This window comes from Oryctolagus cuniculus, chromosome 18 (assembly GCF_964237555.1).
Source record: "Oryctolagus cuniculus chromosome 18, mOryCun1.1, whole genome shotgun sequence".
NCBI lineage: Eukaryota > Metazoa > Chordata > Mammalia > Lagomorpha > Leporidae > Oryctolagus > Oryctolagus cuniculus.
In genome coordinates this window covers 11,732,592-11,755,666 of record NC_091449.1, presented here as the reverse complement: position 1 = coordinate 11,755,666, position 23,075 = coordinate 11,732,592, and the positions used below count along the sequence as shown (strand labels likewise).

The following is a 23,075-nucleotide window of genomic DNA, read 5'->3' as shown; positions in this document are numbered from 1 at the left end:
GGGCAGTGTCCAGGGACACCAGGGACTTGTGTGCCCTGTGTTCCAGCAGGGGCCATGGACCCGCGCAGGAGACCTGGCCAGGCTGGTCGTGGCAGCATCAGCTGGGGAGGTGGGTGGCAAGCGGAAGCGACCCAGGGGGCTCAGCACCAGGGCAGTGAAACACTAAACCCCGGGCCGTGGTGTGGGAGGAGAATGAGTGAGCGAGGTGCTGACACAGCAACTTGGAGAGATCCGAAGCTGCAGAGGAGAAGCAGGGGGCGGGCGTTGGCACACGGCAGGCCAGGCCTCTGCCTGGGACGTCGCACCCCACATCAGTGTTCAAGTTCAGGCAGCTCTGTTTGGGATCTGGCTCCCTGCTAATGTGCGTGGGAAGCGTGGAGGAGGGCTCCAGAGCTTGGGCCCCTGCCACCCATGTGGGAGACCTGGAGGGAGCTCCTGGCTTTAGCCTGGCCCTGCCCTGGCTGTTTTGGTCCTTAGAGGAGTGAATCAGCAGATGGAAGAAGTGTGTGTGTGTTGAGCCGGCGCCGCGGCTCACTAGGCTAATCCTCCACCTAGCGGCGCCAGCACACCGGGTTCTAGTCCCGGTCGGGGCGCCAGATTCTGTCCCGGTTGCCCCTCTTCCAGGCCAGCTCTCTGCTGTGGCCCGGGAGTGCAGTGGAGGATGGCCCAAGTGCTTGGGCCCTGCACCCCATGGGAGACCAGGAGAAGCACCTGGCTCCTGCCATCGGATCAGCATGGTGCGCCGGCCGCAGCGCGCAAGCCGTGGTGGCCATTGGAGGGTGAACCAACTGCAAAGGAAGACCTTTCTCTCTGTCTCTCTCTCTCTCTCTCTCACTGTCCACTCTGCCTGTCAAAAGTGTGTGTGTGGTCCTCTTCTCTGTCACTCAACCTTCCAAATAATTAAATCTGTTAAGGAGAGACAAAGGAAGAGGGCCGGCGCCATGGCTCACTTGATTAATCTTCTACCTGCAGTGCCGGCATCCCATATGGGCGCCAGGTTCTGGTCCTGGTTGCTCCTCTTCCTGTCCAGCTCTCTGCTGTGGCCTGGGAAGGCAGTGGAGGATGGCCCAAGTGCTTGGCCCAAGCGCCTGCACCCGCATGGGAGACCAGGAGGAGGCACCTGGCTCCTGGCTTCAGATCAGATCTGGCTGTAGTGGCCATTTGGGGGGTGAACCAACGGAAGGAAGACCTTTCTCTCTGTCTCTCACCGTCTAACTCTACCTGTCAAATAAATAAAGAAAGAAAGAAGGAAGAAAGGGAGAAGAGTCGCTGATGGGAAATTCAAACAAGCACACGTGTGTGAGACAACCACAAGGTTTAAGGTTGCGGGGGGGGGGGGGCGGCGCTGTGGCGCAGTGGGTTAATGCCCTGACCTGCGGTGCCGGCATACGGCCCCCAGTTCAAGTCCCGGCTGCTCCTCTTCCCATCCAGCTCTCTGCTGTGGCCTGAGAAAGCAGTAGAAGATGGCCCAAGTCCTTGGGCCCCTGCACCTGCGCGGGAGACCCGGAGGAAGCTCCTGGCTTCGGATCAGTGCAGGTCCGGCTGTTGCAGCCATCTGGGGAGTGAACCAGCAGATGGAAGATCTCTCTCTCTCTCTCTCTCTCTCTCTCTCTACTTCTCTCTGTAACTCTATCTTTCAAATAAATAAATATAAATCCTTAAAAAAAAGATTGCATGGGGAAAATATCTGCAAGCTATGTAGCTGATCAAATGCTCGTATCCGGAATATACAGGGACCTCCTAGAAGTGCTCCCTGCGCAGGTGGGGGGCGGGGGAAGCGGTGCTGTTACAGAAATTCGAGGTGAGAAGACTCCCTAGTTCAAGCAGGCACAGTGGAGGAGTGAAGCAGTTTATCACACCCGCGGGCTCGGCTGGAATCCGAGGACTGAGCGACCATCCCAAGTTTCTTTTTCTTTTTTTTTTTTTTTTTTTGTTTTTTGTTTTTTGACAGGCAGAGTGGATAGTGAGAGAGAGAGAGAGACAGAGAGAAAGGTCTTCCTTTGCCGTTGGTTCACCCTCCAATGGCCGCCGCGGCCGGCGCACCGCGCTGATCCGATGGCAGGAGCCAGGAGCCAGGTGCTTTTCCTGGTCTCCCATGGGGTGCAGGGACCAAGCACCTGGGCCATCCTCCACTGCACTCCCTGGCCACAGCAGACAGCTGGCCTGGAAGAGGGGCAACCGGGACAGAATCCGGCGCCCCGACCGGGACTAGAACCCGGTGTGCCGACACCGCTAGGCGGAGGATTAGCCTAGTGAGCCGCGGCGCCGGCCCATCCCAAGTTTCTTGCAGTGTGTATAGGTTCATCAGCGTCAGACCTTAGCCGTTCCAGCATTGGTGGGTTTAAACAGCAGCCTACATGACTCAGGACGGCACTTCCAGTGGTCGGGGGGCCTGGTGTGTCTGTAGAAGAGATGCCAGGGGCAGATTTATTGGGACAGATATGAAGAACCTAGGACATCTCCCCTCCTTCCCTCCCTAGGCAAGGTCTCAGTGCGCAGCTGCTTCGCTAGTGAATTGCGAGCAGCCACTTTCCAGGTCTGTGTTGGGAGGAGGGGTCCGCTTCTCCAACTCTGTCTCGGGCTGCGGCCGTGTTTCCTCTGCAGTGCGGCGGCTGTGCAAGACCGAGGAAGTTCCTCCAAGCGCCGAGTGTGGCCGCGTGACCTGGCAAAGGCGAGGTCAGGACCTCAGAAAGACGCTGGCACTCGGTGTCTGTGGCCGTGTGACCCGCGATCGCCAAGATGGGAAAGAGCGCACGTGCCCAGCGAGAGAGGAATGGCTTGGGAAAACGTGACATAGGGATGTGCTCTGGTACAGCAGTGAAGCTGATGCCCGGGGCACCCCCATCCCACGGCAGAATCCCTGGACTGGAATCCTGATTCTGCTTCCGATCCAGCTCCCTGCGAATGCGCCCGGGAAAGCAGCAGAAGACGGCCCAAGCGCTTGGGCCCCTGCACCCACGTGGGAGACCCGGATGGAGCTCCTGGCTCCTGGCTTCAGCCTGGCCCAGCCCCAGCTGTTGCAGCTACTGGGGGAGTGAACCAGCGAATGGGTCTCTCTCTTTCTCTCTCTCTCTCTCTCTCTCTCGTCTGCCTTTCAAATAAAATAAAGCAAACCTTTAAAAAACGAAAGAGAGAAAGGATGGCGGTACCTGGGCGGGGAAGGGCAGTGAGACGTGGCTGCTGAGTGCTCCGGGGTCATCTCCCAGGATGGGAAAACATTCTGGAATCAGACAGCCATGCGGGTCGCGTGGCCCCCGCAGGTGGGCCAAGGACCCCAGCACTGTGCACTTTCGCAGAGCTGAGTTTTGTGGAGTGTGAATTCTATCTCGAGTTTTTCAGAATGAACGAAATTCCCAGAGAGACGGCAGGAAGAAGAGATACGGCTCAGCCCGCTCCCGGCACCCCCTAGGAGCGCCGCTCCAGTGCTGCAATCCAGCTCCCCGCCGCTGCACCCCGGAGAGCACCAGGTGGCCCAAGCGCTCCGGCCCCCGCCACCCTCGCGGGAGACCCGGATGAGGCCCCAGGCGCCTGGCTTCAGCCCGGTGTGGCCCTGGCCGCAGTGGCCATTTGGAAAGTAAATCAGCAGATGGAAGACCTCTCTCTTTCTCTGTCCCTCTCTCTCTGTTGCAAAAGAGAAAAGAAGGAGGGAGGGCAGGGAGGGAGGGAGAGATGGAGATACCCTCACACACCCCTTTCCACCTTCCCTTCCCTGCCATGGCCCAGAGTGGCCCTGGGGAGGTGCGTGGTCAGAGACCAGCAGGGAGGGGATGCAGGGGTCCTGAGATGCCGGCCTGGGCCAGGGACCTGGAGTGGAGGGAAAGAGCTGGGAGACGAGGGAGACGGGGGTAGGGGTGGGGGCTGCACGGCCAGGTCCGGTGACTCGGAGGACGCAGAGCCGTGCCTGTCCTCAGATGCACGCTGCCTCGGGCCCACTGCCCCTCTGACCTCTGCCCCCTGCCCATCCCCCTTCCGTTGTTTGTCCGCTGCCTCTGAGTCCCCCACCCCCCGCCCCGACCTTCAGCCTGTTCCTGTCCCTGAGATGGGCAAACATTGCAGGCAGCGGACGGCAAACACCTGCAGCCGTCCTGCCCGCTGACCTTGGGGCAGGGACAGAGGTCAGAGACCTCCCGTGGGTCCACCCCTCTCTGCTCCCATCTCCCCCTTGCCCTCCGGGGTTGTGCTGGGGCCTGGCTGGGTGGTGGGAGAAGGGAGAAGACCCCCGCCCATCCAGGTCTGCCCCCAGGCCCCCAGCCTCAGTTTCCACATCTGTAAAACAGGGAGCACGACGCTGGCGGCTCGGCCGCTGAGTGAGTGCATCACCACCGGCCGCGCCCGGCCCCTGCTGGATCGTGTGCTAAGCAAACAGCAGCTGATAGCAGCTGACAGCCTGGCGCCCCGTGGTTGCTCTCCCGGCCACAGGACAGGGTGGCAAGTCTGTGACTGCCTTTTCTGGGTAAGGAGGAAGTGCCCAGAGAGGTTAAGCAACTTGCCCGCGGTCACACCGCTGGACAGCTGGGGCCAGGCTCTGAACCCCGCACCCGGCTGCTTCTCAGAACGCAACACACACTGGGCTCCTTTCCACCTCAGTGCTGTCCTAGGGAGACACTGACAGATCTTCCATTCGCTGGCTCATTCCCCCGAACGCCCAAGGCAGCGCCGACTGTGGCGAAGAGCTCGGAACTCCACCCGGGTCTCCTACATGGGCAGCAGGGACCCAAGGACTTGAGCCATTGTCGGCCACCTCCCAGGGTGCACGAGCGCTCCCAGGGGGCCGGACTGGAAGCAGAGCCAGGCCTCGAACGCAGGCCCTCTGATACGCGGTGCAGCATCTCGCGCCCCGCCTCCACCTCCGTGTCAGACCCCACTCCTGCTTTTGTTTCCACGGTGGGGCGGGCGCTATGGCACAGGTTAATCCTCCGCCTGCAGCGCCGGCATCCCATATGGGCGCCGGTTCGAGTCCCGGCTGCTCTTCTTCCGATCCAGCTCTCTGCTGTGGCTCAGGAGCGCAGTGGAAGGTGGCCCAAGTGCTTGGGCCCTGCACCCCATGGGAGACCCGGAGGAAGCTCCTGGCTCCTGGCTTCGGATCGGTGCAGCTCTGGCCATTGTGACCATTTGGAGAGTGAACCAGTGGATGAAGACCTCTCTCTCTCTCTCTCTCTCTCTGTAATTCTCTCAAATAAGAAAGAAACTCTTGAAAAAAATGCGCGTGACACACCGTGTAGCGATTTATGCACTCCAGGGGCGTGAAGCACACTCACTTTGTTGTGCAAACGTCACCAAACTTTTCCATCATCCCAAAGGGACCAGGTGCCTCTGTTTGGTTGATCGGTGCCAGCCAGGAGCACCAGGGACATCTGTCTTACTGTGGGCTGGTCCCGGGAGCCCTGGGCTGGACACCGTTCTGCTGGGGGCCTCTGGTTCCCAGCCATCCTGTACCGCTGTTCAGGTTGTGGCCAGAGGTCAGTTGTCAGAACTGCCACATCAAAATACAACGTGCGGAGCCGGCGCCGTGGCTCAATAGGCTAATCCTCCACCTTGCGGCGCCGGCACACCGGGTTCTAGTCCCGGTCGGGGCGCCGGATTCTGTCCCGGTTGCCCCTCTTCCAGGCCAGCTCTCTGCTATGGCCAGGGAGTGCAGTGGAGGATGGCCCAAGTGCTTGGGCCCTGCACCCCATGGGAGACCAGGAAAAGCACCTGGATCCTGGCTCCTGCCATCGGATCAGCGCGGTGCGCTGACTGCAGCGGCGGCCATTGGAGGGTGAACCAACAGCAAAGGAAGACCTTTCTCTCTCTGTCTCTCTCTCTCACTGTCCACTCTGCCTGTCAAAAAAAAAAAAAAATACAACGTGCAAAAAAAGAAAAAAAAAAAAAAAAAAGAACCCCTGGCAGTTTCTCCCTTGGAGCCCCCACCCGCACCCTAACTTCTGAGGCAGGCGGGGGCGGGGGAAGCCCAGTTGCATTTGAATGTCCAAGTTTCCCATGCATAGCAAATCTTTTTTTTTTTTTTTTTGCTGTAATTCCCAAGTCTTGCATGGGACATACAAGGGGTCTTCAAAAAGTTCGTGGAAAATGTGTATTATGAGAAAACTATGCGTTCTGCACCCAAATAAAACGTCTTGGACTTCCATTGTCAAAGGGCTGTTCCTTGCGTATTTGAAACTCAACGTACCTGGGCGTCCCCCAGAGGGGAGATGTCCGGCCCTCGGGCCCTCTGAGACTCCGGGACTCCCTGGGTCTGGCCCTGCCCAGGCAGCTGCAGGCGGGACTTAGAATTCGGCAGATCTACAGCAGGCTTGTTTTTCGGTTGATAATTTTTGCATGGCCAGCAAATGGCGTTATAAATACCCACATGGCCCCTGGCAGAAGCAAGGATCCCCACCTGTGCTAGACCAAGGAGTCCAACGCACGTCTGCACCTGCTGCGGGCCGGCGCCCACTGGGAGTGCCCGGATCTTTCCTGCCCTGGCCTCAGCCGGGCTGCACAGGGACCCTGGGCGGAGGTGGGGGGCGGGCGTGGGGTGCTTATTGTCACACTCATCTTACAGATGAGAAAGCTGGGGTCCAGTCTTGGCGCAGGAAAGGGCACTTGGACGCCCAGGTCTGCCTGCGGCTGGAGTCTCCCCAGGAGCTGGAGCTCCAGGGTTGCTGGGAGGGGCCGCGGTCGCAGCCCAGCGAGGGAGAGCAGGGCAGGAGTGCCAGGCTGTGTGGCTGCCGTCGGCCCGCACCCAGCCCGGTGCCCGGTGGCTGAGTTCTCTTAGTGACAAGGGGACACCGTGAGGCTCTGTGTGCAGCACAAGCCTCGGCCCGGGCTGTTCCGCTGATGTCCTGATCCAGGCCCCTGTTTTACAGACAGGGAAGCCGAGGGCCCACAAAGGGGCTGTGACACAAGGTGCAGCCGGGATTTGAACCCGGGTCGGTGCAGGAGGTCCAAGAGACTCTGTCAGGTCCAGGAGTGGAGGCTGAGGAGGAGAGAGGTCAGTGGGGGCAGGCATGGCCCCCGTCACCTGGGTCCTGTTCTCTGAAGTCCCTGCCAACAGGCGTGGGAGGTGGCCGGGGGAGGGCTCTGCTCTGTGCAGCCCGCCCCTCCCCCCGGGCCGAAGAGCTGAGCACAGAGAGGGACAGAGGGACAGAGGGACAGAGGGACAGGGGGACAGAGGGACAGGGGGACAGGGGGAAGAAGCCCCCAGAAATGCTGCTCCCGAGACGCGGGCTCCGGACCCTGCCCTCCCTCTGCCTCTACATCCTGGTCCTGGTCTGGGTCGTGGGTGAGGAGGGGGTGAGGGCTCTGGAGGGGCGGCTTGGGCACTTGGTGGCCTCCGTGTGTGCGTGGTGGTGGGAGGCGGCTGTGTCAGGGGCTGAGTGAGGGGGGAGGGGTCTTTGGCATGCACAGGGGAGGGGGTCCTGGCAGAGGTGTCCACCTGTGAGTCTGCATGTGCCAGCAGGTGCACCTGGGTCCCGCACACGCAGTTGAAGTCTTCCGTGACACGGACGTCGCCCAAGACGCCCTTCTCGGTGCACTGTTTTCCATTTTTGAAATGTTTAGATATGAGGCACAGCACTTTTTAAACAATGTTGTTTATTTTCATTTTATTTGAAAGGCAGAGGGACAGAGAGAGATCTTCCATCTGCTGGTTCATTCCCCAAATGCCTGCAACAGCCAGGGCTGGGCCAGGCAAAGTCAGGACCCCAAGTCCATCCGGGTCTCTCGCACGGCTGGCGTCATCACCTTCCTGCCTTTCACTAGCAGGAAGTTGGGTCGAAGCAGACGAGCAGGGACTCGGACCAGGCACTCTGATAGGGGGTGCGGGGTCCCAGGCGGGGTCTTACGCCCTGCTCCAAACGCCGGCCCCCTGAGTGCATTCTGGGTACCGGCTCCCACCACGGCTCTGAGCCGCTGCTCAGTGCACTCTGCTGAAGGAGGTTAAGTCATGGCCGCCCCCCACAGCGGGGCACGCGGGCGCCTCTGTGGTGGGGTGCAGGTGTGTACCCCCACAATGGGCCCTGTGGACAAGGCTTCGTCCAGGGGCGTGGGTGCTGGATAGACAGGTGCATGCCAGGAAGAAGGAAACCATGATGGGGCGGGGCAAGGGCTGGGGTCTGGGGGGAGTGGCTGGCTGTGGCTGAGGGTGCAGGTGGGGTGACAGTGGGCGGGGAGGGGACTGCGGGGCTGCATGGGAGGAGGGCAAAGCTGATCCCGCACCCTTTTCCGTCCTCTGACCCCCCCAGCATGCGAGCCTGAAGGGACCCCCACGCCCCTGCCCGCGCCCGAGGAAAGCCGCTGGAGCCTGGTGCCCAGCTCGGTGAAGGAGCTGGTGGGTCCGCTGCTGACTAGGACCAGAGAGAGGTGGCAGTGGTTCTGGTGAGGGCCTGGACCCCGGGGGTGGGGAGGAGGGCGGGGCCTGGACCCCTGGGAGTGTGGGAGGAGGGGCTGGGCCTGGACCCTGGGTCTGAGGGAGGAGAGGCCTGCACCCCTGGGTCTGAAGGAGGAGGGGCCTGGACCCTGGGTCTGAGGGAGGAGGGGCTGGGGGCCTGGACCCCTGGGTCTGAGGGAGGAGGGGCTGGGGGCCTGGACCCCTGGGTCTGAGGGAGGAGGGGCTGGGGGCCTGGACCCTGGGTCTGAGGGAGGAGGGGCTGGGGGCCTGGACCCCTGGGTCTGAGGGAGGAGGGGCTGGGGGCCTGGACCCTGGGTCTGAGGGAGGAGGGGCTGGGGGCCTGGATCCTGGGTCTGAGGGAGGAGGGGCTGGGGGCCTGGACCCTGGGTCTGAGGGAGGAGGGCTGGGGGCCTGGACCCTTGGGTCTGAGGGAGGAGGGGCTGGGGCCTGGACCCCTGGGTGTGAGGGAGGAGGGGCCTGGACCCTGGGTGTGAGGGAGGAGGGGCTGGGGGCCTGGACCCTGGTTCTGAGGGAGGAGGGACCTGGACCCCTGGGTCTGTGGGAGGAGGGGCTGGGCCTGGACTCCGGGGTCTGAGAGAGGAGGGAGAGAATGGCGCTGGACCCCCAGGGTAGGGGGTCCTGGCTGTGACGCCCCTCTCCCGCAGGGGCCCTGGGGCCTTACAGGGCTTTGTGCAGACCTACTATGATGACCACCTGAGAGACCTGGGTCCCCGCGCGCAGGCCTGGCTCACCAGCTCCAGGGACCGCCTCCTGAACACGGCCCAGGGCCTGTGCCCCAGGCTCCTGTGCGGGGACAAGGACCAGGACTGAGGCGCTGAGCCCCCCGCCCCCCCCCCCAGCTCTCAATAAAGACCTGCTCACCTGCTCACCTGCGCTCTGCCCATCGTTCCCCACCTGCGAGTTAATGAGTAGAAGAGGGGATATGGCCGGCGCCGCGGCTCACTAGGCTAATCCTCCACTTTGCGGCGCCGGCACCCCTGGTTCTAGTCCTGGTCGGGGCGCCGGATTCTGTCCCGGTTGCCCCTCTTCCAGGCCAGCTCTCTGCTGTGGCCAGGGAGTGCAGTGGAGGATGGCCCAAGTGCTTGGGCCCTGCACCCCATGGGAGACCAGGAGAAGCACCTGGCTCCTGGCTTCGGATCAGCGTCGTGCGCCAGCCGCAGCAGCCATTGGGGGGTGAACCAAAGGAAAAAGACCTTTCTCTCTGTCTCTCTCTCTCACTGTCCACTCTGCCTGTCAAAAAAAAAAAAAAAAAAAAAAAAAAAAAAAGGAGGGGATACCTGAAGCAGAGCATCCAGGGGCTTTGGGAGGGGAGGGGGTGCAGTCCTGCCCCACCAAGGTGGGGGCTGCAGACTTTAAGGCACCTGGGGTCCGGAGTCCATGGCTGGGGGGCAGATGGGGGTCAGCGGGATCCCTGGGCGGCTCCGCCCTCACTTTCCATGGACCCCAGACCACGTCCCTGGGGGTCACCCTGCACCGCAGCCCCCAAGCCTGCCTGTCTCCCTCCCCCGTGGGTCCCCGCCGCTGACCTCTGCCCAAGGCCACTGCCCTTCCTGCCCCCACCCCCCCACCCCCGTGGTGGCTGTGTTGGCTGGGACTTTGGCCGAGGCCGAGAGAGGGTGGTGGCCGTGCGAGGGACCTGGACAGGCTGGCTATAAAGCCTCTCTGCCCAGCTGGGACCACGAGGAAAGCCCAGGAGCCTGGTAAGAGGGGACAGCAGCGAGGTCAGTGGGGGAGGGGGCAAAGGCTCATGGGAATCCCAGGGGCTGGACGTTGGAAGCCTGTGTCGGGTCTGTGAGGCCCAGGACTGGGAATATTTGCCTGGCTGGGTCCTTCTCCCACACAGCGCTGGGTGGGCGTCAGTGAGCCAGGCGGGGAAGGGGCTGGACTGAGTGCTGTTTGTTTGTTTGACTTTTATTTATTTATTTGAGAGCGAGCTGGGCAGAGAGATCTTCCACCCACTGGTTTGTGGCCCAAATGCCTGCAACAGCCAGGGCTGGGCCAGGTCAAAGCCAAGAGCCCGGCCGAAACTCAGTCCCGGTCTCCCACGTAGGTGGCAGCGACTGAAGTACTTGAGCTGTCACCTGCTGGCTCCCAGGGTGCACAGCCGCAGGGAGCGGGACTCGAACCCAGGCCCTGTGCTATGGGATGCGGGCGTCCTAAGCCACGGCCTAACCACTGTGCCAAATGCCCTCCTTCCCTACAAAAAAAAAAAAAAAAAAAATTTTTTTAAGATTTACTCATTCATTTGAAAAGCAGAGTTACAGGGTGGGGGTGGGAGAAAGGGGTGGGGAGAGACAAAGAGACAACAGTGCAGGGGAGAGATCTTTTATCTGTGGGTTCACTCCCCTAATGACTGCAAGCTGAAGCCAGCAGCCTGGAGCTCCATCCGGGTCTCCCACATGGGTGCAGACGCCCGAGTCCTGGGGCGTCTCCCACTGCCTTCCCAGGCGCATTAGCAGGGGCGGCATCCAGGACTTGAACCGGCGCTCGTGCGGGACGCCAGCGTCGTAGGCGGCAGCTGAACCCACTGCGCCACATCAGCCCCAAAGTGCTGGTTCCTAGCTGACGTGCAGCGTGCTGCCCCACGCGGTCTTGGCGCAGGGCTGGGTGGGGGGGTCTGTGGGGGTCACTGCTGGGCCGGGGACTGCGCGGGCGCTCCAGAAAGCCTCCTTGGGTGAATGAATGAGCGACTGGATGCACGAGGGGCCATCAGAATTAAAAGGTTCAAGTCGGCATGGAGCCCACACCGTCAGAACGTGGCTGGGTGAGGATCCCCAGCCCAGCCCCGAGGGGGGCAGCTCCAGCGACCCTCCCCTCAGCGTTCCAGGTCACTGCGGACACCATGGGCCCCCGACTCCTCCTGGCTGTGTGTCTCATCCTCCTGGTGCTGGGATGTGGTGAGTGTGAGTGGCGGGGACCGGGGTCTCTGGGGAGGGGGCGAGCACCACGTCTTCCCAGCCGAGCCCTTTGCCTGGGGCCCTGCCTCCGCCACCTCCCCCTCCCCCGTCTGTCTGCTGCTCCCGGGGCCCCACCAGCTCCCCTTCTGTACTCTCCCCCACTGCAGTGGTCCAGGGGTCCCACCTGCCCCAGAACGATGAGCCCGCCAGCCCGGCCCTGCTCACAAAGGTGCAGGAGTCGCTGTCCAGCTACTGGGACTCAGCGAAGGCAGCCGCCCAGGGCCTGTACAACAACACGTACCTGACCGCCGTGGATGAGAAAATCAGGTATCGCCCGCAGGGGACGCCCCGGAGCTGCTGCAGGGGACCGGGACCGAGTCTGGGTCTCAAACCTACACTCCGTGGGGGACTTGGCACCGGGACCGGATCCAGGAGCCCAAACCCCCGCCCCCTCCAGCCTGCAGCCCTCTCTTCTCCCCCCCCCCCCCCCCAGGGACATGTACAGCAAGAGCACGGCGGCCATGACCACCTACGCAAGCATCGTCACGGACCAGCTCCTAACTCTGCTGAAGGGAGACCCGTGACAGCCAGGCCCCGTGGTGGGGGAGGGGAGGCCCCACCCCCGGCCCCTGCCCCGCCCCCGCCTCCCGCTCTCCTGACCCACAACCAGGACTGCACTGAGCTGCCTGTTCCCAGCCCTGGCCTGAATCCTTCCCACTGATAATAATAATAATAATAAAAACCAGAGGCCAAGTTCATTCTCTTTGATGTGGCTGCTTTCCTGAGGCCTCGGGGGCCAAGATGGAGGGGTTCGTTCAGTCCAGATGACACTAAGTAAGCACCTACTGTATGTCTGCCGCGCTAACCCAGAATGTGGTTGGAGCAGGAGGTGACTGGCGGCGATACACCATCAGAAGGGCGACAGAGAGGCCGCTCTCTCCTGCACCCTGACCAATCACAGACACACAGCATCCGCTGTGGCCTCCGGCAGCGGCCAGCTCTGGGCTGGCGCTTGAAAGATGCCATTGACTCCTGTGGGAAGCCCAGGTGTTCTTCTGGGCTCCTGACTTTGGCCTGGTCCAACCCTGGCTGTTGCAGGCTCTTGGCGAGTGGATCCGTGCATGGCGGGTCTGCTCTCTGCCTTGCAAATAAAATGAAAAATAAATAAAAGTTTATTTTTTCTTAAATGTGGCATCGTTGTGCGGTGTCCAATACCCCTGTGACTGAGAAGACTGGCGCCCACAAGTCCCTGCTGAGCTGGCTGAGTCGGTGCCCAGCCTGGCTGGGACCCAGGAAGCTGGGCCCCTGCAGACCGTGCCCGTCAGCTCTGACACATTCGTCCCCTGGGCGCATAGAGAGACTTAGTAAGTACTGGGCCCACAGCAGGGAGCAGGTGCAGCCCCTGCCCGCACAGGGACCTCCGTCTCCGGCTGCGCAGTCTGGTTCCTTATCAGCATGGGTTGTGCCGTCCCTGGGCTAGCACCTTGGCCGGAGGCTCTCCTCCCGCTGAGGCCACACAGACAGACCTCTGCCCTCAGGCAGCCAGAGAGACAAATGAGGACGGGCAGCTCAGCAGCTGGCAAAAACAGGCATGGACGAAGGGCAGGAAGCAGGGCCTCGGGCGTGTCCGCGCTCAGCCAGGACGCGCGCCGCTCGCCAGGCTGCACGGCCAGGGTCGCTGCTGCAGAGGGTCTCTGGCTGGCAGTGGCGACTGCGGGCTCCCCGCAGGCCCTGAGCGAGCCTGGGGCTCCGCCGAGGTCCCTGTGGCTCCTCATCTGCTTTGCTCTGACCCCCGGCCAGGCTTCCAACCCCCTTGGGGCACTTTTCCCAGGTCCTGAGGCCAGGCAGCTGTGAGTCCCCTGGGGAGGGGCCGCGGGCAACGCCCCCAGGTCTCCAGAGCCTGGGAAGAACCGAGGCTGCCAAGCACACGCAGGGGGTGCCGAGGAGGGGGAGACCCTGCGGAACAATCCCTGCTCTGTGCACTTCTTTCCCACGGACTCAGGCCAAGCCAAACCACTGCCCCGGCCAGCTCTGCTTCCAGCCAATCCTGGGGCCGCTCCCAGACTCCTCCTGCGGAGCCCGCTGCCCTCAGGACCCCAGACTCCTCCTTCCTCCACTCAGCAAGGACCCCCCAGTCCTCCTTCCAAGGACCCTGGCGTTTGGGGCCTCAGCCGCTGGTCGGTGTTGGGTGCCCCCTAGTGGAGGGCAGAGTGGACTCTCCGGTGGTTTCCCAGTCACTCAACAGGCACGCAGCAGGGAACCCAGCTCCTCTGGGGCCCTGGCCCGGGTCCCTGTCTGAGAGGCATCACGCTGCAACAGATCGGGCGGTGACACCTGGAAGGCAGATCAGGGCGTTCTGTAGCCAGGACGGGATCGAGATGGGGTCACAGTGAAGCTGGGGAAGTGGAGCCTCAAAGCCCCTCGCTTGCCTGGCCTGTGTGGCCCTCCACTTGAACTTGCTCCAGGAATCCTGTCCTTTTAATAATGGCACTCGGGGGCCGGCGCCGTGGCGCAGTGGGTTAAGCTGAGTGGGTTAAGCTGCCACCTGCAGCACCGGCATCCCGTCTGAGTGCCGGCTCGAGGTTCGAGTCTCAGCGGCTCCACTTCCGATCCAGCCCCCCGCTCATGGCCTGAGAAAAGCAGCGGAAGATGGGCCAGGTGCCTGGGCCCTGCCACCAAGGTGGAAAACCTGGATGAAGCGCCTGGCTCCTGGCTTCGGCGTGGCCAAACCCTGACTGCTGTGGCTGTCCGGCCAGTGAGCCAGTGGATGAAAGATCTCCCACTCCCTGTAGCTCTGCCTGTCAAATAAATGAACCTTAAAAAAAGAAAAAAACACTCGGGGCTGGCACTGTGGCACAGCAGGTAAAGCCACTGCCTGTGATGCTGGCATCCCATATGGGCGCCGGTTCTTGTCCTGGCTGCTCCACTTCCGATCCAGCTCTGCTGTGGCCTGGGAAAGCAGTGGAAGATGGCCCAAGTGCTTGAGTCCCTGCACCCATGTGGGAGACCTGGAAGAAGCTCCTGACTCCTGGCTTTAGCATGGCTCAAGTCTGGCTGTCGGGGCCAGCACAGTGGCATAGCGGGTAAAGCCACCGACTGCAGTGCCGGCATCCCATACAGGCGCCGGTTTGAGCCCTGGCTGCTCCACTTCCGATCCAGCTCTGCTGTGGCCTGGGAAAGCAGTAGAAGATGGCCCAAGTCCTTGGGCCCCTGCACCTGCACGGGCGACCTGGAAGAAGCTCCTGGCTCCTGGGTTCGGATCGGCACAGCTCCGGCCGTTGTGGTTATCTGGGGAGTGAACCAGCGGACGGACGACCTCTCTCTCTCTGAAACTCTGACTTCAGATAAATAAATAAATCTTAAAGCACCACCACCACCACTCACGGCGGGCATTCTGCACAGCAGCTGAGCCTCTTGGGACGCCCGCGCCCCACCCCCTTTCAGGGACCCTGGGTTCAAGCTCTGGTTCTGCTCCCTGCTCATGCCCAGGGAGGCAGCAGGTGACGGCTGAAATGCCTGGGTCCCTGCTGCCCATGTGGGAGACCCAGCTGGAGGCCCCAGCGGCAGGCTTTGGCCTGGCCCAGCTCTGTTGGCCAGTGTCGGGAAGTGAACCAGCAGGTGGAAGATCTTTCTCTTTATCTGCCTTTCAAATAAAATGAATATAGATTTAAGAAAATTTAAACAGGGGCTGGTGCTGTGGCATAGTGGTTAAAGCCGCTACCTGCAGCGCCGGCATCCCATGTGGGCACCGGTTCGAGTCCCGGCTGCTCCTCTTCACATCCAGCTCTCTGCTGTGGCCTGGGAAAGCAGTGGAAGATGGCCCAGGTCCTTGGGCCCCTGCACCCACGTGGGAGACCCGGAAGAAGCTTCTGGTTTGTGGTTTCGGCCTAGCCCAGGCCAAGCTGTTGTGGTCATTTGGAGAGTGGACCAGTGGATGGAAGACCTCTCTCTGTCTCTCCTCTCTGCAACTCTGCCTTTCCCAATAAATGTTTTTAACAAAGACTCATTGATTATGTAAGTTTCAGCCCCACAAATCTGTCTCTTCGGTGGGGCACTTAAGCAATACGTTCGCTTTGTCCCTGGCCTGGAAGCCTGGGCCGACACATTCCCAGAACTGTAGCGCTGGGCTGGGCGAGCGGAAGCCCGGGTTCCTGCTGGCCCCTGTGCCTGGCCTCACAACGAAGGCCCCTTGGGCGCTGGGAGAGCCTTGCGCTTAAGTCACAGCGCGAACAAGACAACCCCGACTCTGCCAGTCCAACGGGGGAGGCCTGCCCACTGCGGGGGTGGGTGGGGGCGCAGAGAGGGGCCGGGGAGAGACCTAGAGGGAAGCGGAGGCGCAGGCAACGTGGCGAACAGCCCAGCACAGGTGTCGGCTGGCTGAAGTCGCTACCACCTCGGACCGCGCGCTCCGGGGCCAGGCGCTGCATTCGCGAGCTCGCCGGCTCTCCCCAAGCTGGCACCAAGGAGAGGAGCAGCAGCACCGCCACAACGCGGGCTTGGGAAGGGGGCGGGCACCGGGGCTCAGAGCGGGGGTCCCTTCTCCGGGCCATGGCCCCCAAGCCGGTAGAGGGGGTTAACAGCCCCTCTCGGCCTCTCCAGGGCAGGGGGCGCCAGCTCGAGTCCAGGTCTGCAGCGCTATCTAGAAGACGTTTAGCTAAAGGGATTGCAAAGACCACGAGGGGAGCGCGCATGCGCGGGGAGCACGTCCGCGTCTCCCGTTGGGAAACGGGGCGACCCCGGGAGCTCGGAGATGGCACAGAAAAACTCTAACCTCGGGGGACTTTCAGGATTTCGTTAGGGAGAGGAGTCAGAGGCGGGGATCCCGGGCAGAGGCGGCCAGCAGGGCTCCTTTAACGCGGGAAGGGCGTGGCTCGAGCGGGGCAGTACGGTGGCCGAGAGAGCTCAAGAACCACGGAGCAGGGCGAAGCGGGCAGGACGGCCTGGCAGGCGCAAGTAATTCGTCACGTCGGGCTAATCCGCGGCGGGCAGAAGAAGCAGAACTCTCGGGGAGCGCAGACGCTGGCCGACAAAGTCCCGGGAGCGCTTCTAGGTGAAAACAAACGGGCTACCGCGGCCTGGTTGCTCGCACAGCCGGAAGTGGCTCTCCGTCTCTCGAGGGGCGTGGCTGAGGCGCTCTCGCCGGATACGGTGGCCCCGCGGGTCGGGGCGCAGTGTGAAATCTCGCGCGATCGTGCCAGCGCCGTCGGGGACGGGGCGGGGCTGGCGGCGGGGGCGGGGACCCGGAGCGGGAAGATGGCGGCGGCGCAGGAGGCGGACGGGGCCGGCAGCGCCGTGGTGGCGGCCGGGGGAGGCGGCTCCGGTCAGGTACGGAGGCCGAGAGGGGCCTGGGGGGGTTCTTCCCCAGCCGGGGGGCCTCCCACAGGGCGTGTCCTGTCCCCTGTCGCGGAATGCGGTGCACTGGGGGCTCCTTGCCCAGAGGGACCTTGAATACCGGGCCCAGGCGGGGCCCGGCCCCCCGGGAGGCCGGACAGTGCCGGGAGCGGGGCCCTGTTGCGCGCCGGGTCCCCTGCACGCTCGCGCCGGGTGGGCCACCAAGCTGGTTGCTCGAGCCGGGGCGCCGGGGCCGCGGAGAAGCGCAGACTTGGACCCAGGCGCCCTGGGTTCTCGACTCCGCGATTCCAGGCTCCAAGGCCGTTCCGAGGGCGGGCTGACGTTCAGGGTCTCGCTCGCAGGCGCGGAGGTGTGGGACGTGATGGATGGGCGGTCTCTAGCCGCGGGTAAGGGCCCGGGCTGAGGACCCATTTTCCAGACGGGAGTCCGAGGGGCGGTGAGACAAAAGGCGCTCGCAGAAGGTCACTCGGGTTAGGTTTGCCGGAAGGCGCCCGACGCTGCCTGCCGGCGGTGGTCTGCACCGGGCTGCGTGTGCTTGTAGCGTGACCCGGACTCTCCGGGCTGCGGGTCCGGGTGCAGGTGGCGCCTGAGCCGAGCTGAGCTGAGCCGAGGCGGCAGCCACCATGCAGGCATTCGGGGAATGGATGGAGCGACAGCAAGGTGCTGTCGACCCACCCACTGGGATGTCACTGTGGGAGGCAGCTCGGGGGAGAGGAGTGCCGGCTGGGAGGGGGAGTCGGGCTGGCTGTGCGTGACCTTGGGCAAGTTCCTTTCCCTCGTGGGGCCTCCGGCTCTCCAGTGATTAACAGAGGAGTTGGACAGCAGGGCCAGGCCCTTCGTGGGCCGCCAAGATGGCTCCAGCCACGTCCCTGCTAGTGAGGGTGGTGGGAGGGGACGTGACGGACATGTCAACAAGGAGTTATAATCCTGGATGACCAAGGGGGTGACACAGTCTGTGTCCAGGGCCGGGGGAGCCCCGAGGAGCAGAGAGCAGCGCCCGGGGAGGGGGCCGGGTGCAGGGGGTGCAGCCGGGGGGATAGCCCGGCAGACCGGTCTGTATGTTCAGCATTGCCGGCCGGGGCCCGGCTCAGGAAGCGCTGGGGTGGTGTCGTCCCAGTGCCCGGCTGCTGTTGCTGGTGGCGTGGGGCGGGGAGTGGGGAGCAGCCTCCCGTTGCCAGGCAGATCTTGTCTCGGCCGTCGCTGTCCGCCTGCCTGCAGGGTAAAGTACAGAGGTTTGTGGCAGACCAGGGCCTGGCGTGGCCTGGCGCCTGTGCCTCGGCTCTGCCGGGATTTCTCGCGCTCGGCGCCATGGGCGGTGGAATCGGCGGATTCCCTGTCGGGGGCCGCCAGGTACGTCTCCAGGTGGCACGCACCCCTCCTGCTTGTGACAGCCAGCGGCCTCTCCAGGTGGTGCGGTGCCTGCGTGATGGCCGCCGCACTGGACTGGGCCCCGCGGCCACGCACCTGTCTGCTCGCACAGCGGCCCCGGCCTTCTGTCCTGGGTGCTCTGTGCTTCTCCCCTCTTTACCTGGTCATCCTTCGTCAGCATGCAGGTCTCAGGCGCCCACTCCCCCAGAAAGCCCTCTCTGGTTGGCACTGGGTCGGGGCCCTGCCCACTCTGGGCTGTCAGTGTCTGGGGAATGGTCTGTCTCTTCCACTGGACCCCAGGAGGGGTGAGCCAGGGCCCCTCAGTCAGCTCAGTCTCTTGAGACGGAGCTGGGCCGAGGTGGGGCTCCCGGGGCCCTGTGGGTCCAGGCGGCTGGGACAGGCTGCAAAGCCCCGCTCGCTCCGGCCCTGCCCAGCCCCTGTGTCCTTCCTGGATGTTCCTGGGCATTCTCTGTGAGATGGGACATGCCCTCCCCTCCCCTCACCCGTGGGGAGAGCCGGGGGACCCTCAGCCTTGAGCAAGTTCTCACCTACAGCCCAGCCCACCCCCCTTTAGCCGGGAGTGCGCACTCAGCTTGCGGCTCCGCCATTCATCCCTGCAGCTGATGCGGCTGGAGCCTGAGCTGCACGCTGGGGGCTGGGGGCTCGGCTGTGCAGTGGCCCCACCCCTTGGAGCTTGCATTCTGGGTGGGGGTGGGGGTGGGAAGGGGGAAGCATGGCGAGGGCACACAGTGACCAAGATAAAGAGGAAAGGGGCAGGAGGCGCCACAGACAGCACCAAAGCCGCGATGGGCAGAGGCAGGGGAGGTGTGTGGGAGCCGTGAAGTTTAGGGAGGTCTGGGAAGGCCTCCTTGGGGAGGGAGTCACAAACATAGCTTAGGGAAAAGCCTTTCGGGTGTCGCGGACAGCCGGTGCAAAGGCCCTGAGGTGAGAGGTGCCTGGTGTGGTGAGGGAAGAGCCAGGAGGTCCTGTGTCTCGTGGGGGGATGGACCGGGGACGAGGGCCCGAGCAGGGAGGTAGCAGGGGTGGGGAGTGCAGTGGAGACCCTGCTGGGCCCTGGAGGCCACAGTGAAGGGGGCACCATGGGACCACAACCTCTCTATCAGGGTGCAACTTGTTTATATTAATTTATTTATTTGAAACGCAGAGTTACTGAGAGAGAGAGAGAGCGCGTGCGCGCCTGAGCGAGTGAGCGAGCGAGCGAGCGAGCGTGCTCTTCCATCTGTGGGTTGATTCCCAAAGGCTGGGACTGGGCCAGGCCAGAGCCAGGAGCCTGGGATTCCATCTGGGTCTCCCGCGTGGGTGCAGGGCCCAGATACTTGGGCCCTCCTCTGCCGCTGTGCAGGCGCGTTAGCAGGGAGCGGGATCCGAAGGGGAGCCGCTGGGACTCCAGCTGGCATCGCAGGCAGCTTAGCCCTCGGGGCTGCAGCGCCAGGATCGGGTGGAACTTAGAGGCCATGGGCTCACCCATCATTAGTGGGGGTGCATGGCTCTGCCTGCCTTTATGCAGCTTGCACAGTGCACCCTGCACCCCGTGCAGTCTCAGAATGCGGTCCTCCCTCAGCACTGCAGGGGGTCAGTGTCAGCGCACCCCTGGGCGCCAGACTCCACAGCTCCTGCAGCCCCTCTGTGAGGGGCTCCTCCCCTGCCCCAGGTGGCTCGGACCTGATACAGTATCGGGGCCGCCCAGGTGGCTCCTACCTGATACAGTGTCAGGGCCCTGCAGTTGTTGCTGGGCTGTGGTATTTAGGGAATAAGGACGAGAAAAAACGCGCGTTCTGTAGGGGGCGGCCTCCTCCCAGTCTTTTCCATCCACGGTTGCTTGGAACGGTGGATGGGGAACCACGCATGTGCAGGGCCCACTGCTCCCACCCCCTCTGCCGGCTCCTGGCCCGAGGCAGCCACGGGGCAGCTTTCCATCTCTAGTTTTGCCTTTTCTTTTCTTTTTTAAAGAATTATTTTATTTGTTTTGAAAGAGGAGTTACAGTAGAGCCAGAGAGAGAGAGGTCTTCCGTTCCGCTGGTTCACTCCCCAAATGACCGCAACGGCCAGAGCTGCGCTGAAATGAAGCCAGGAGCCAGGAGCTCCTTCCAGGTCTCCCACGTGGGCGCAGGGACCCAAGGACTGGGGCCATCTTAATATCGGAGGCCATAGCAGAGAGCTGGATCGGAAGAGGAGTAGCTGGGACTAGAACCGGCGCCCATGTGGGATGTCGGTGCTGCAGGCTGGGGCTTTGCCCGCTGCGCCACAGCGCCAGCCCCTCTAGTTTTGCCTTTTCTAAACCTTTCCTAAACCCAGACGAGCAAACCTCCAGTCTACGTCCGGCTCCTCACCGTGGCGTTGAGGTTGCACGCATCCGCGTCCCTGGCCGCGCATGCGCTCGCTGGATGAAGGAAGCTGGGTGGTTTGCAGTTGGTGGTGAGGAGCTCCCTGCTGTGAGCACCCGCAGAGGCAGGTCTTCCTGGCTCTCGGTGGCCCCCGGCCCGCCTGCTGTGTCACTTGTTAAGGAACGGCCGTATTGCCCCTGGCGGCAGCGTCCACGGCTCCACTTCTCCACCTCACCCGCGCTGTGGTTGTCTGGAGCAACAGCTGACTGCGGTTTAACTTCCCTGTGAATAGGAGAAGAGCCCTGGGGTCAGCAGGTGCGGGGTCAAACCTCAGCCGGCCCCGACCTCTGTTCCTGACCTGGAGTCGGCCGGGCCTCCGGCTACCCTGACTTGGGCTCCCCGAGAAGGGGCCCCTGCACCCTGGCCTCGCTCCCCACTGGCCCTTTCCCCGTGCTTTTCCCTCTCTGTGCACCCCCCCCCCCCCATAGCTGCCTCTGACCCCGCCGAGGGGCTCAGCCAGATGCCCAGAGCAGCTCCTCAGGGAGGCCCCCGGGCCCCGTCCCACGTGGGTCCTGTCCCTCCCCAGTGGCTGGCACCCTCGCGGCTGGCGCTCTTCCCTGCTCTGATGCCTGGTCTGCAGGCGAGTGCCCCTCTGGTCCAAGTCTGGGTGGGCGGGCAGGGCCCATGGCTGTGTGGCCACCGCTGGGTCCTAGCATCTGGCACAGGCCTGGCCCGGCACCTTTTCATTCCCACACTCACGGGGAGGCTCTCGGGTTTGGTTCATGCCAGGATTCCCACCCGCCGTGCTCAGGTCGGGGAGGTGAGGCGACGTGCCCGGGTGTCACAGCAGAGGATCGTGAACCAGGACCGCCACCTGGCAGATGAGGGGAAGGGGTGGCTGCTGCTACAGAGCGTGGGAGGTGACAGGTGACACCTTTAACACACGTGGCCCCTGCTCCGCCTGTCTGGGGGCTGAGGTGGGCAGGGGAGACCTTGCAGAGGGGTGGCCCAGGGACCCTGCTGTCCTGGGGAGGCCCTGCAGGGAGCAGGGCGGAGCCACTCCTGACTCACAGGTGTCACCTCCCCCGCTCCACCCTGCCCCGTAGGCTCTGTTCCTCAGCTAACCGTGACCGTGACGGGCGGGCGAGGGGCTGCCTGGGAGGAGGGACAAGCCCAGGGCTGGAGAGTCTCCCCATCTCAGCCCTCTGATTCTGAGTGAGACCCCTCCTCCGGGAAGCCTGCCTGCTTGCGGGGCTGCCCCTCCCCCGTCTCTGGCGCATTCTTCCTGAGCCGCCTGGACAGGTGCCTTCACCTCTCTGAGCCTCCTGCTCAGCTGTTGGGAGTCGGGGCCTCCTGGGGCTCGGGCTTGCCGTGTCCCGTCGCCGTCCCCTCCGCGCGGCGCGGCTCCTCATGCTCTGCTTTGTTTTTCCGTGTCACCTCCCCTGCTGGACCAGGAACCCCTGGAGGGCGGGGGCGGTCACAGAGGAGGCCTCGGGAGCTGCTTGCCTGGGAAGGCCCTTCCCCGTAAACTCTGACATCCGCCGCAACACCCCTTCTGTTGTCCCCAGTAGCCACCTCCTGGCATCCTGGCTGCAGCCCCAGGGCACACGGGCTGTCCTCAGAATCAGACTCTGTCTCGCACCTGCTGGTTCCGCACCTGCTGCTCCCCTGCGTCTCCTGTGGGCCGCCAGCTTGCTGTATTTCACATCTCCACTCCAGTGCCCTCTCCTCCAGGAAGCCATCCTGACCGAGGCTGGGCCAGGGCTCCTCGGGGCTCCTGCGTCCCGGCCCTGCCCTCTTTGGGTCAGCAGTGTCTGGAGATGGGTCTGTCTGCCACAGGGAGTGTTGAACTCCTAGAGGACTGCACAGGCCTGGCACGGAGCTTCGGTCTGTCCGCCTCCTGGCTGCTGCGCCGGCAGCCTCTGTGCAGGCTGTCCGGGCCTTCGTGCTGCCCGAGCCGGCCCAGTGCTGCAGCTCCATTCTTTGTCCTCACCCTGGCCTCTGTCCCCTGCAGGTGACCAGCAATGGCAGCGTCGGGAGGGACCCGCCGGCGGAGACCCAGCCCCAGAACCCGCCCCCCCAGCCTGCACCCAACGCCTGGCAGGTCATCAAAGGTGTGCTGTTCAGGTGAGCGGATGCGGCTTTGGTTCCCTCCCTGGGAACCCCATAAGGAAGAGGCAGGGAGAGGGGCAGGTCCCCGCAGCGCTGGAGGCCCCCTGGGGTCTGGGGGGCGGGGGGAAGGGGTGGCTGGGACGGAGTGCACGGCCACCCCTTCCCCCCGCCCCCCAGACCCCAGGGGGCCTCCAGTGCACAGCCGAGGTGCGGGTGTCGGCGGGAGCTGGGCCTGCGAGGCCTCCCCTTGGCCGGCGGACTCCGTGTCTCCCGTGTCTCCCGTGCTCTGTCCTCCGTGCGTGTCTGTCCGGCCTCCTCCCATGGAGACGTCAGGCGGACGGGAGTAGGACCCCATTTACCGCAAGTGCCCTGTCTCTGCACAGTTGCTGAGCCCCTGAGGGGCCTGAAGCACCGCAGGGAATGTGGGTGACACCCATACGTCACCCAGAGAGCGCCATTTCCACTGCTTTCCATTCTCGGTCCTGTGCACCAAGCACAGTCACCAGCGTGTTTCCAGAACTTTCCACCTCCCCAGACTGGGGCTCGGGGCCCGTGAGATGCTAACTCCCCGTTCCCTCCTCCCCCGCCCCGGCAGCCCCCTTCCCTCTT

General features: G+C 63.4%; 3 protein-coding genes and 1 long non-coding RNA gene across 8 annotated transcripts in view; 3 read left to right on the top strand and 1 right to left on the bottom strand.

Annotated features, from left to right (window-relative positions):
• Window positions 1-7,113: 7,113 nt before the first annotated feature.
• Window positions 7,114-9,262, top strand: APOC4 (apolipoprotein C4; the record flags this gene model as incomplete). Its single annotated transcript, NM_001082365.2, is given in 3 exon segments — window positions 7,114-7,264; window positions 8,226-8,358; window positions 9,037-9,262. Coding segments are annotated over 3 exon segments (375 nt in total). The 3' UTR covers window positions 9,203-9,262.
• Window positions 9,263-9,951: 689 nt separating this feature from the next.
• On the top strand, window positions 9,952-12,047 carry APOC2 (apolipoprotein C2). 4 transcript variants are annotated; one of them, XM_051828480.2, is made up of 4 exons: window positions 9,952-10,092; window positions 11,212-11,295; window positions 11,457-11,616; window positions 11,783-12,047. In XM_051828480.2, the coding sequence occupies exons 2-4, from the start codon at window positions 11,235-11,237 to the stop codon at window positions 11,871-11,873; spliced, it is 312 nt and encodes a 103-aa protein (XP_051684440.1). In that variant the 5' UTR covers window positions 9,952-10,092; window positions 11,212-11,234; the 3' UTR covers window positions 11,874-12,047. The 4 variants fall into 4 exon arrangements, with proteins under 4 accessions (XP_051684440.1, XP_051684441.1, XP_051684442.1 ...); XM_051828481.2 differs by having other exon boundaries at window positions 9,957-10,092; window positions 11,212-11,289; XM_051828482.1 differs by having other exon boundaries at window positions 10,089-10,113; window positions 11,212-11,289.
• Window positions 12,048-12,443: 396 nt separating this feature from the next.
• On the bottom strand, window positions 12,444-15,866 carry LOC127485450 (uncharacterized). The gene is made up of 2 exons (XR_007912503.2): window positions 15,011-15,866; window positions 12,444-13,623 (listed from the first exon to the last, which is right to left on the bottom strand). It is a non-coding gene; the product is annotated as an uncharacterized lncRNA (long non-coding RNA).
• A 138-nt stretch (window positions 15,867-16,004) lies between these two features.
• The window catches only part of CLPTM1 (CLPTM1 regulator of GABA type A receptor forward trafficking), a 29,666-nt gene continuing 22,595 nt past the window's right edge, over window positions 16,005-23,075 (top strand). The window contains exons 1-2 of one of the 2 annotated variants that reach the window (XM_070062119.1): window positions 16,005-16,339; window positions 22,369-22,481. Coding sequence is in view for 1 of the 2 variants with exons in the window: in XM_008252255.4 (XP_008250477.2) it covers window positions 16,543-16,614; window positions 22,369-22,481 (185 nt within the window). In the remaining variant the exon portion in view is untranslated. Of the gene's footprint in view, window positions 16,340-16,467; window positions 16,615-22,368; window positions 22,482-23,075 lie in introns of those variants that run through there. The other variant, XM_008252255.4, reaches the window with a different exon arrangement.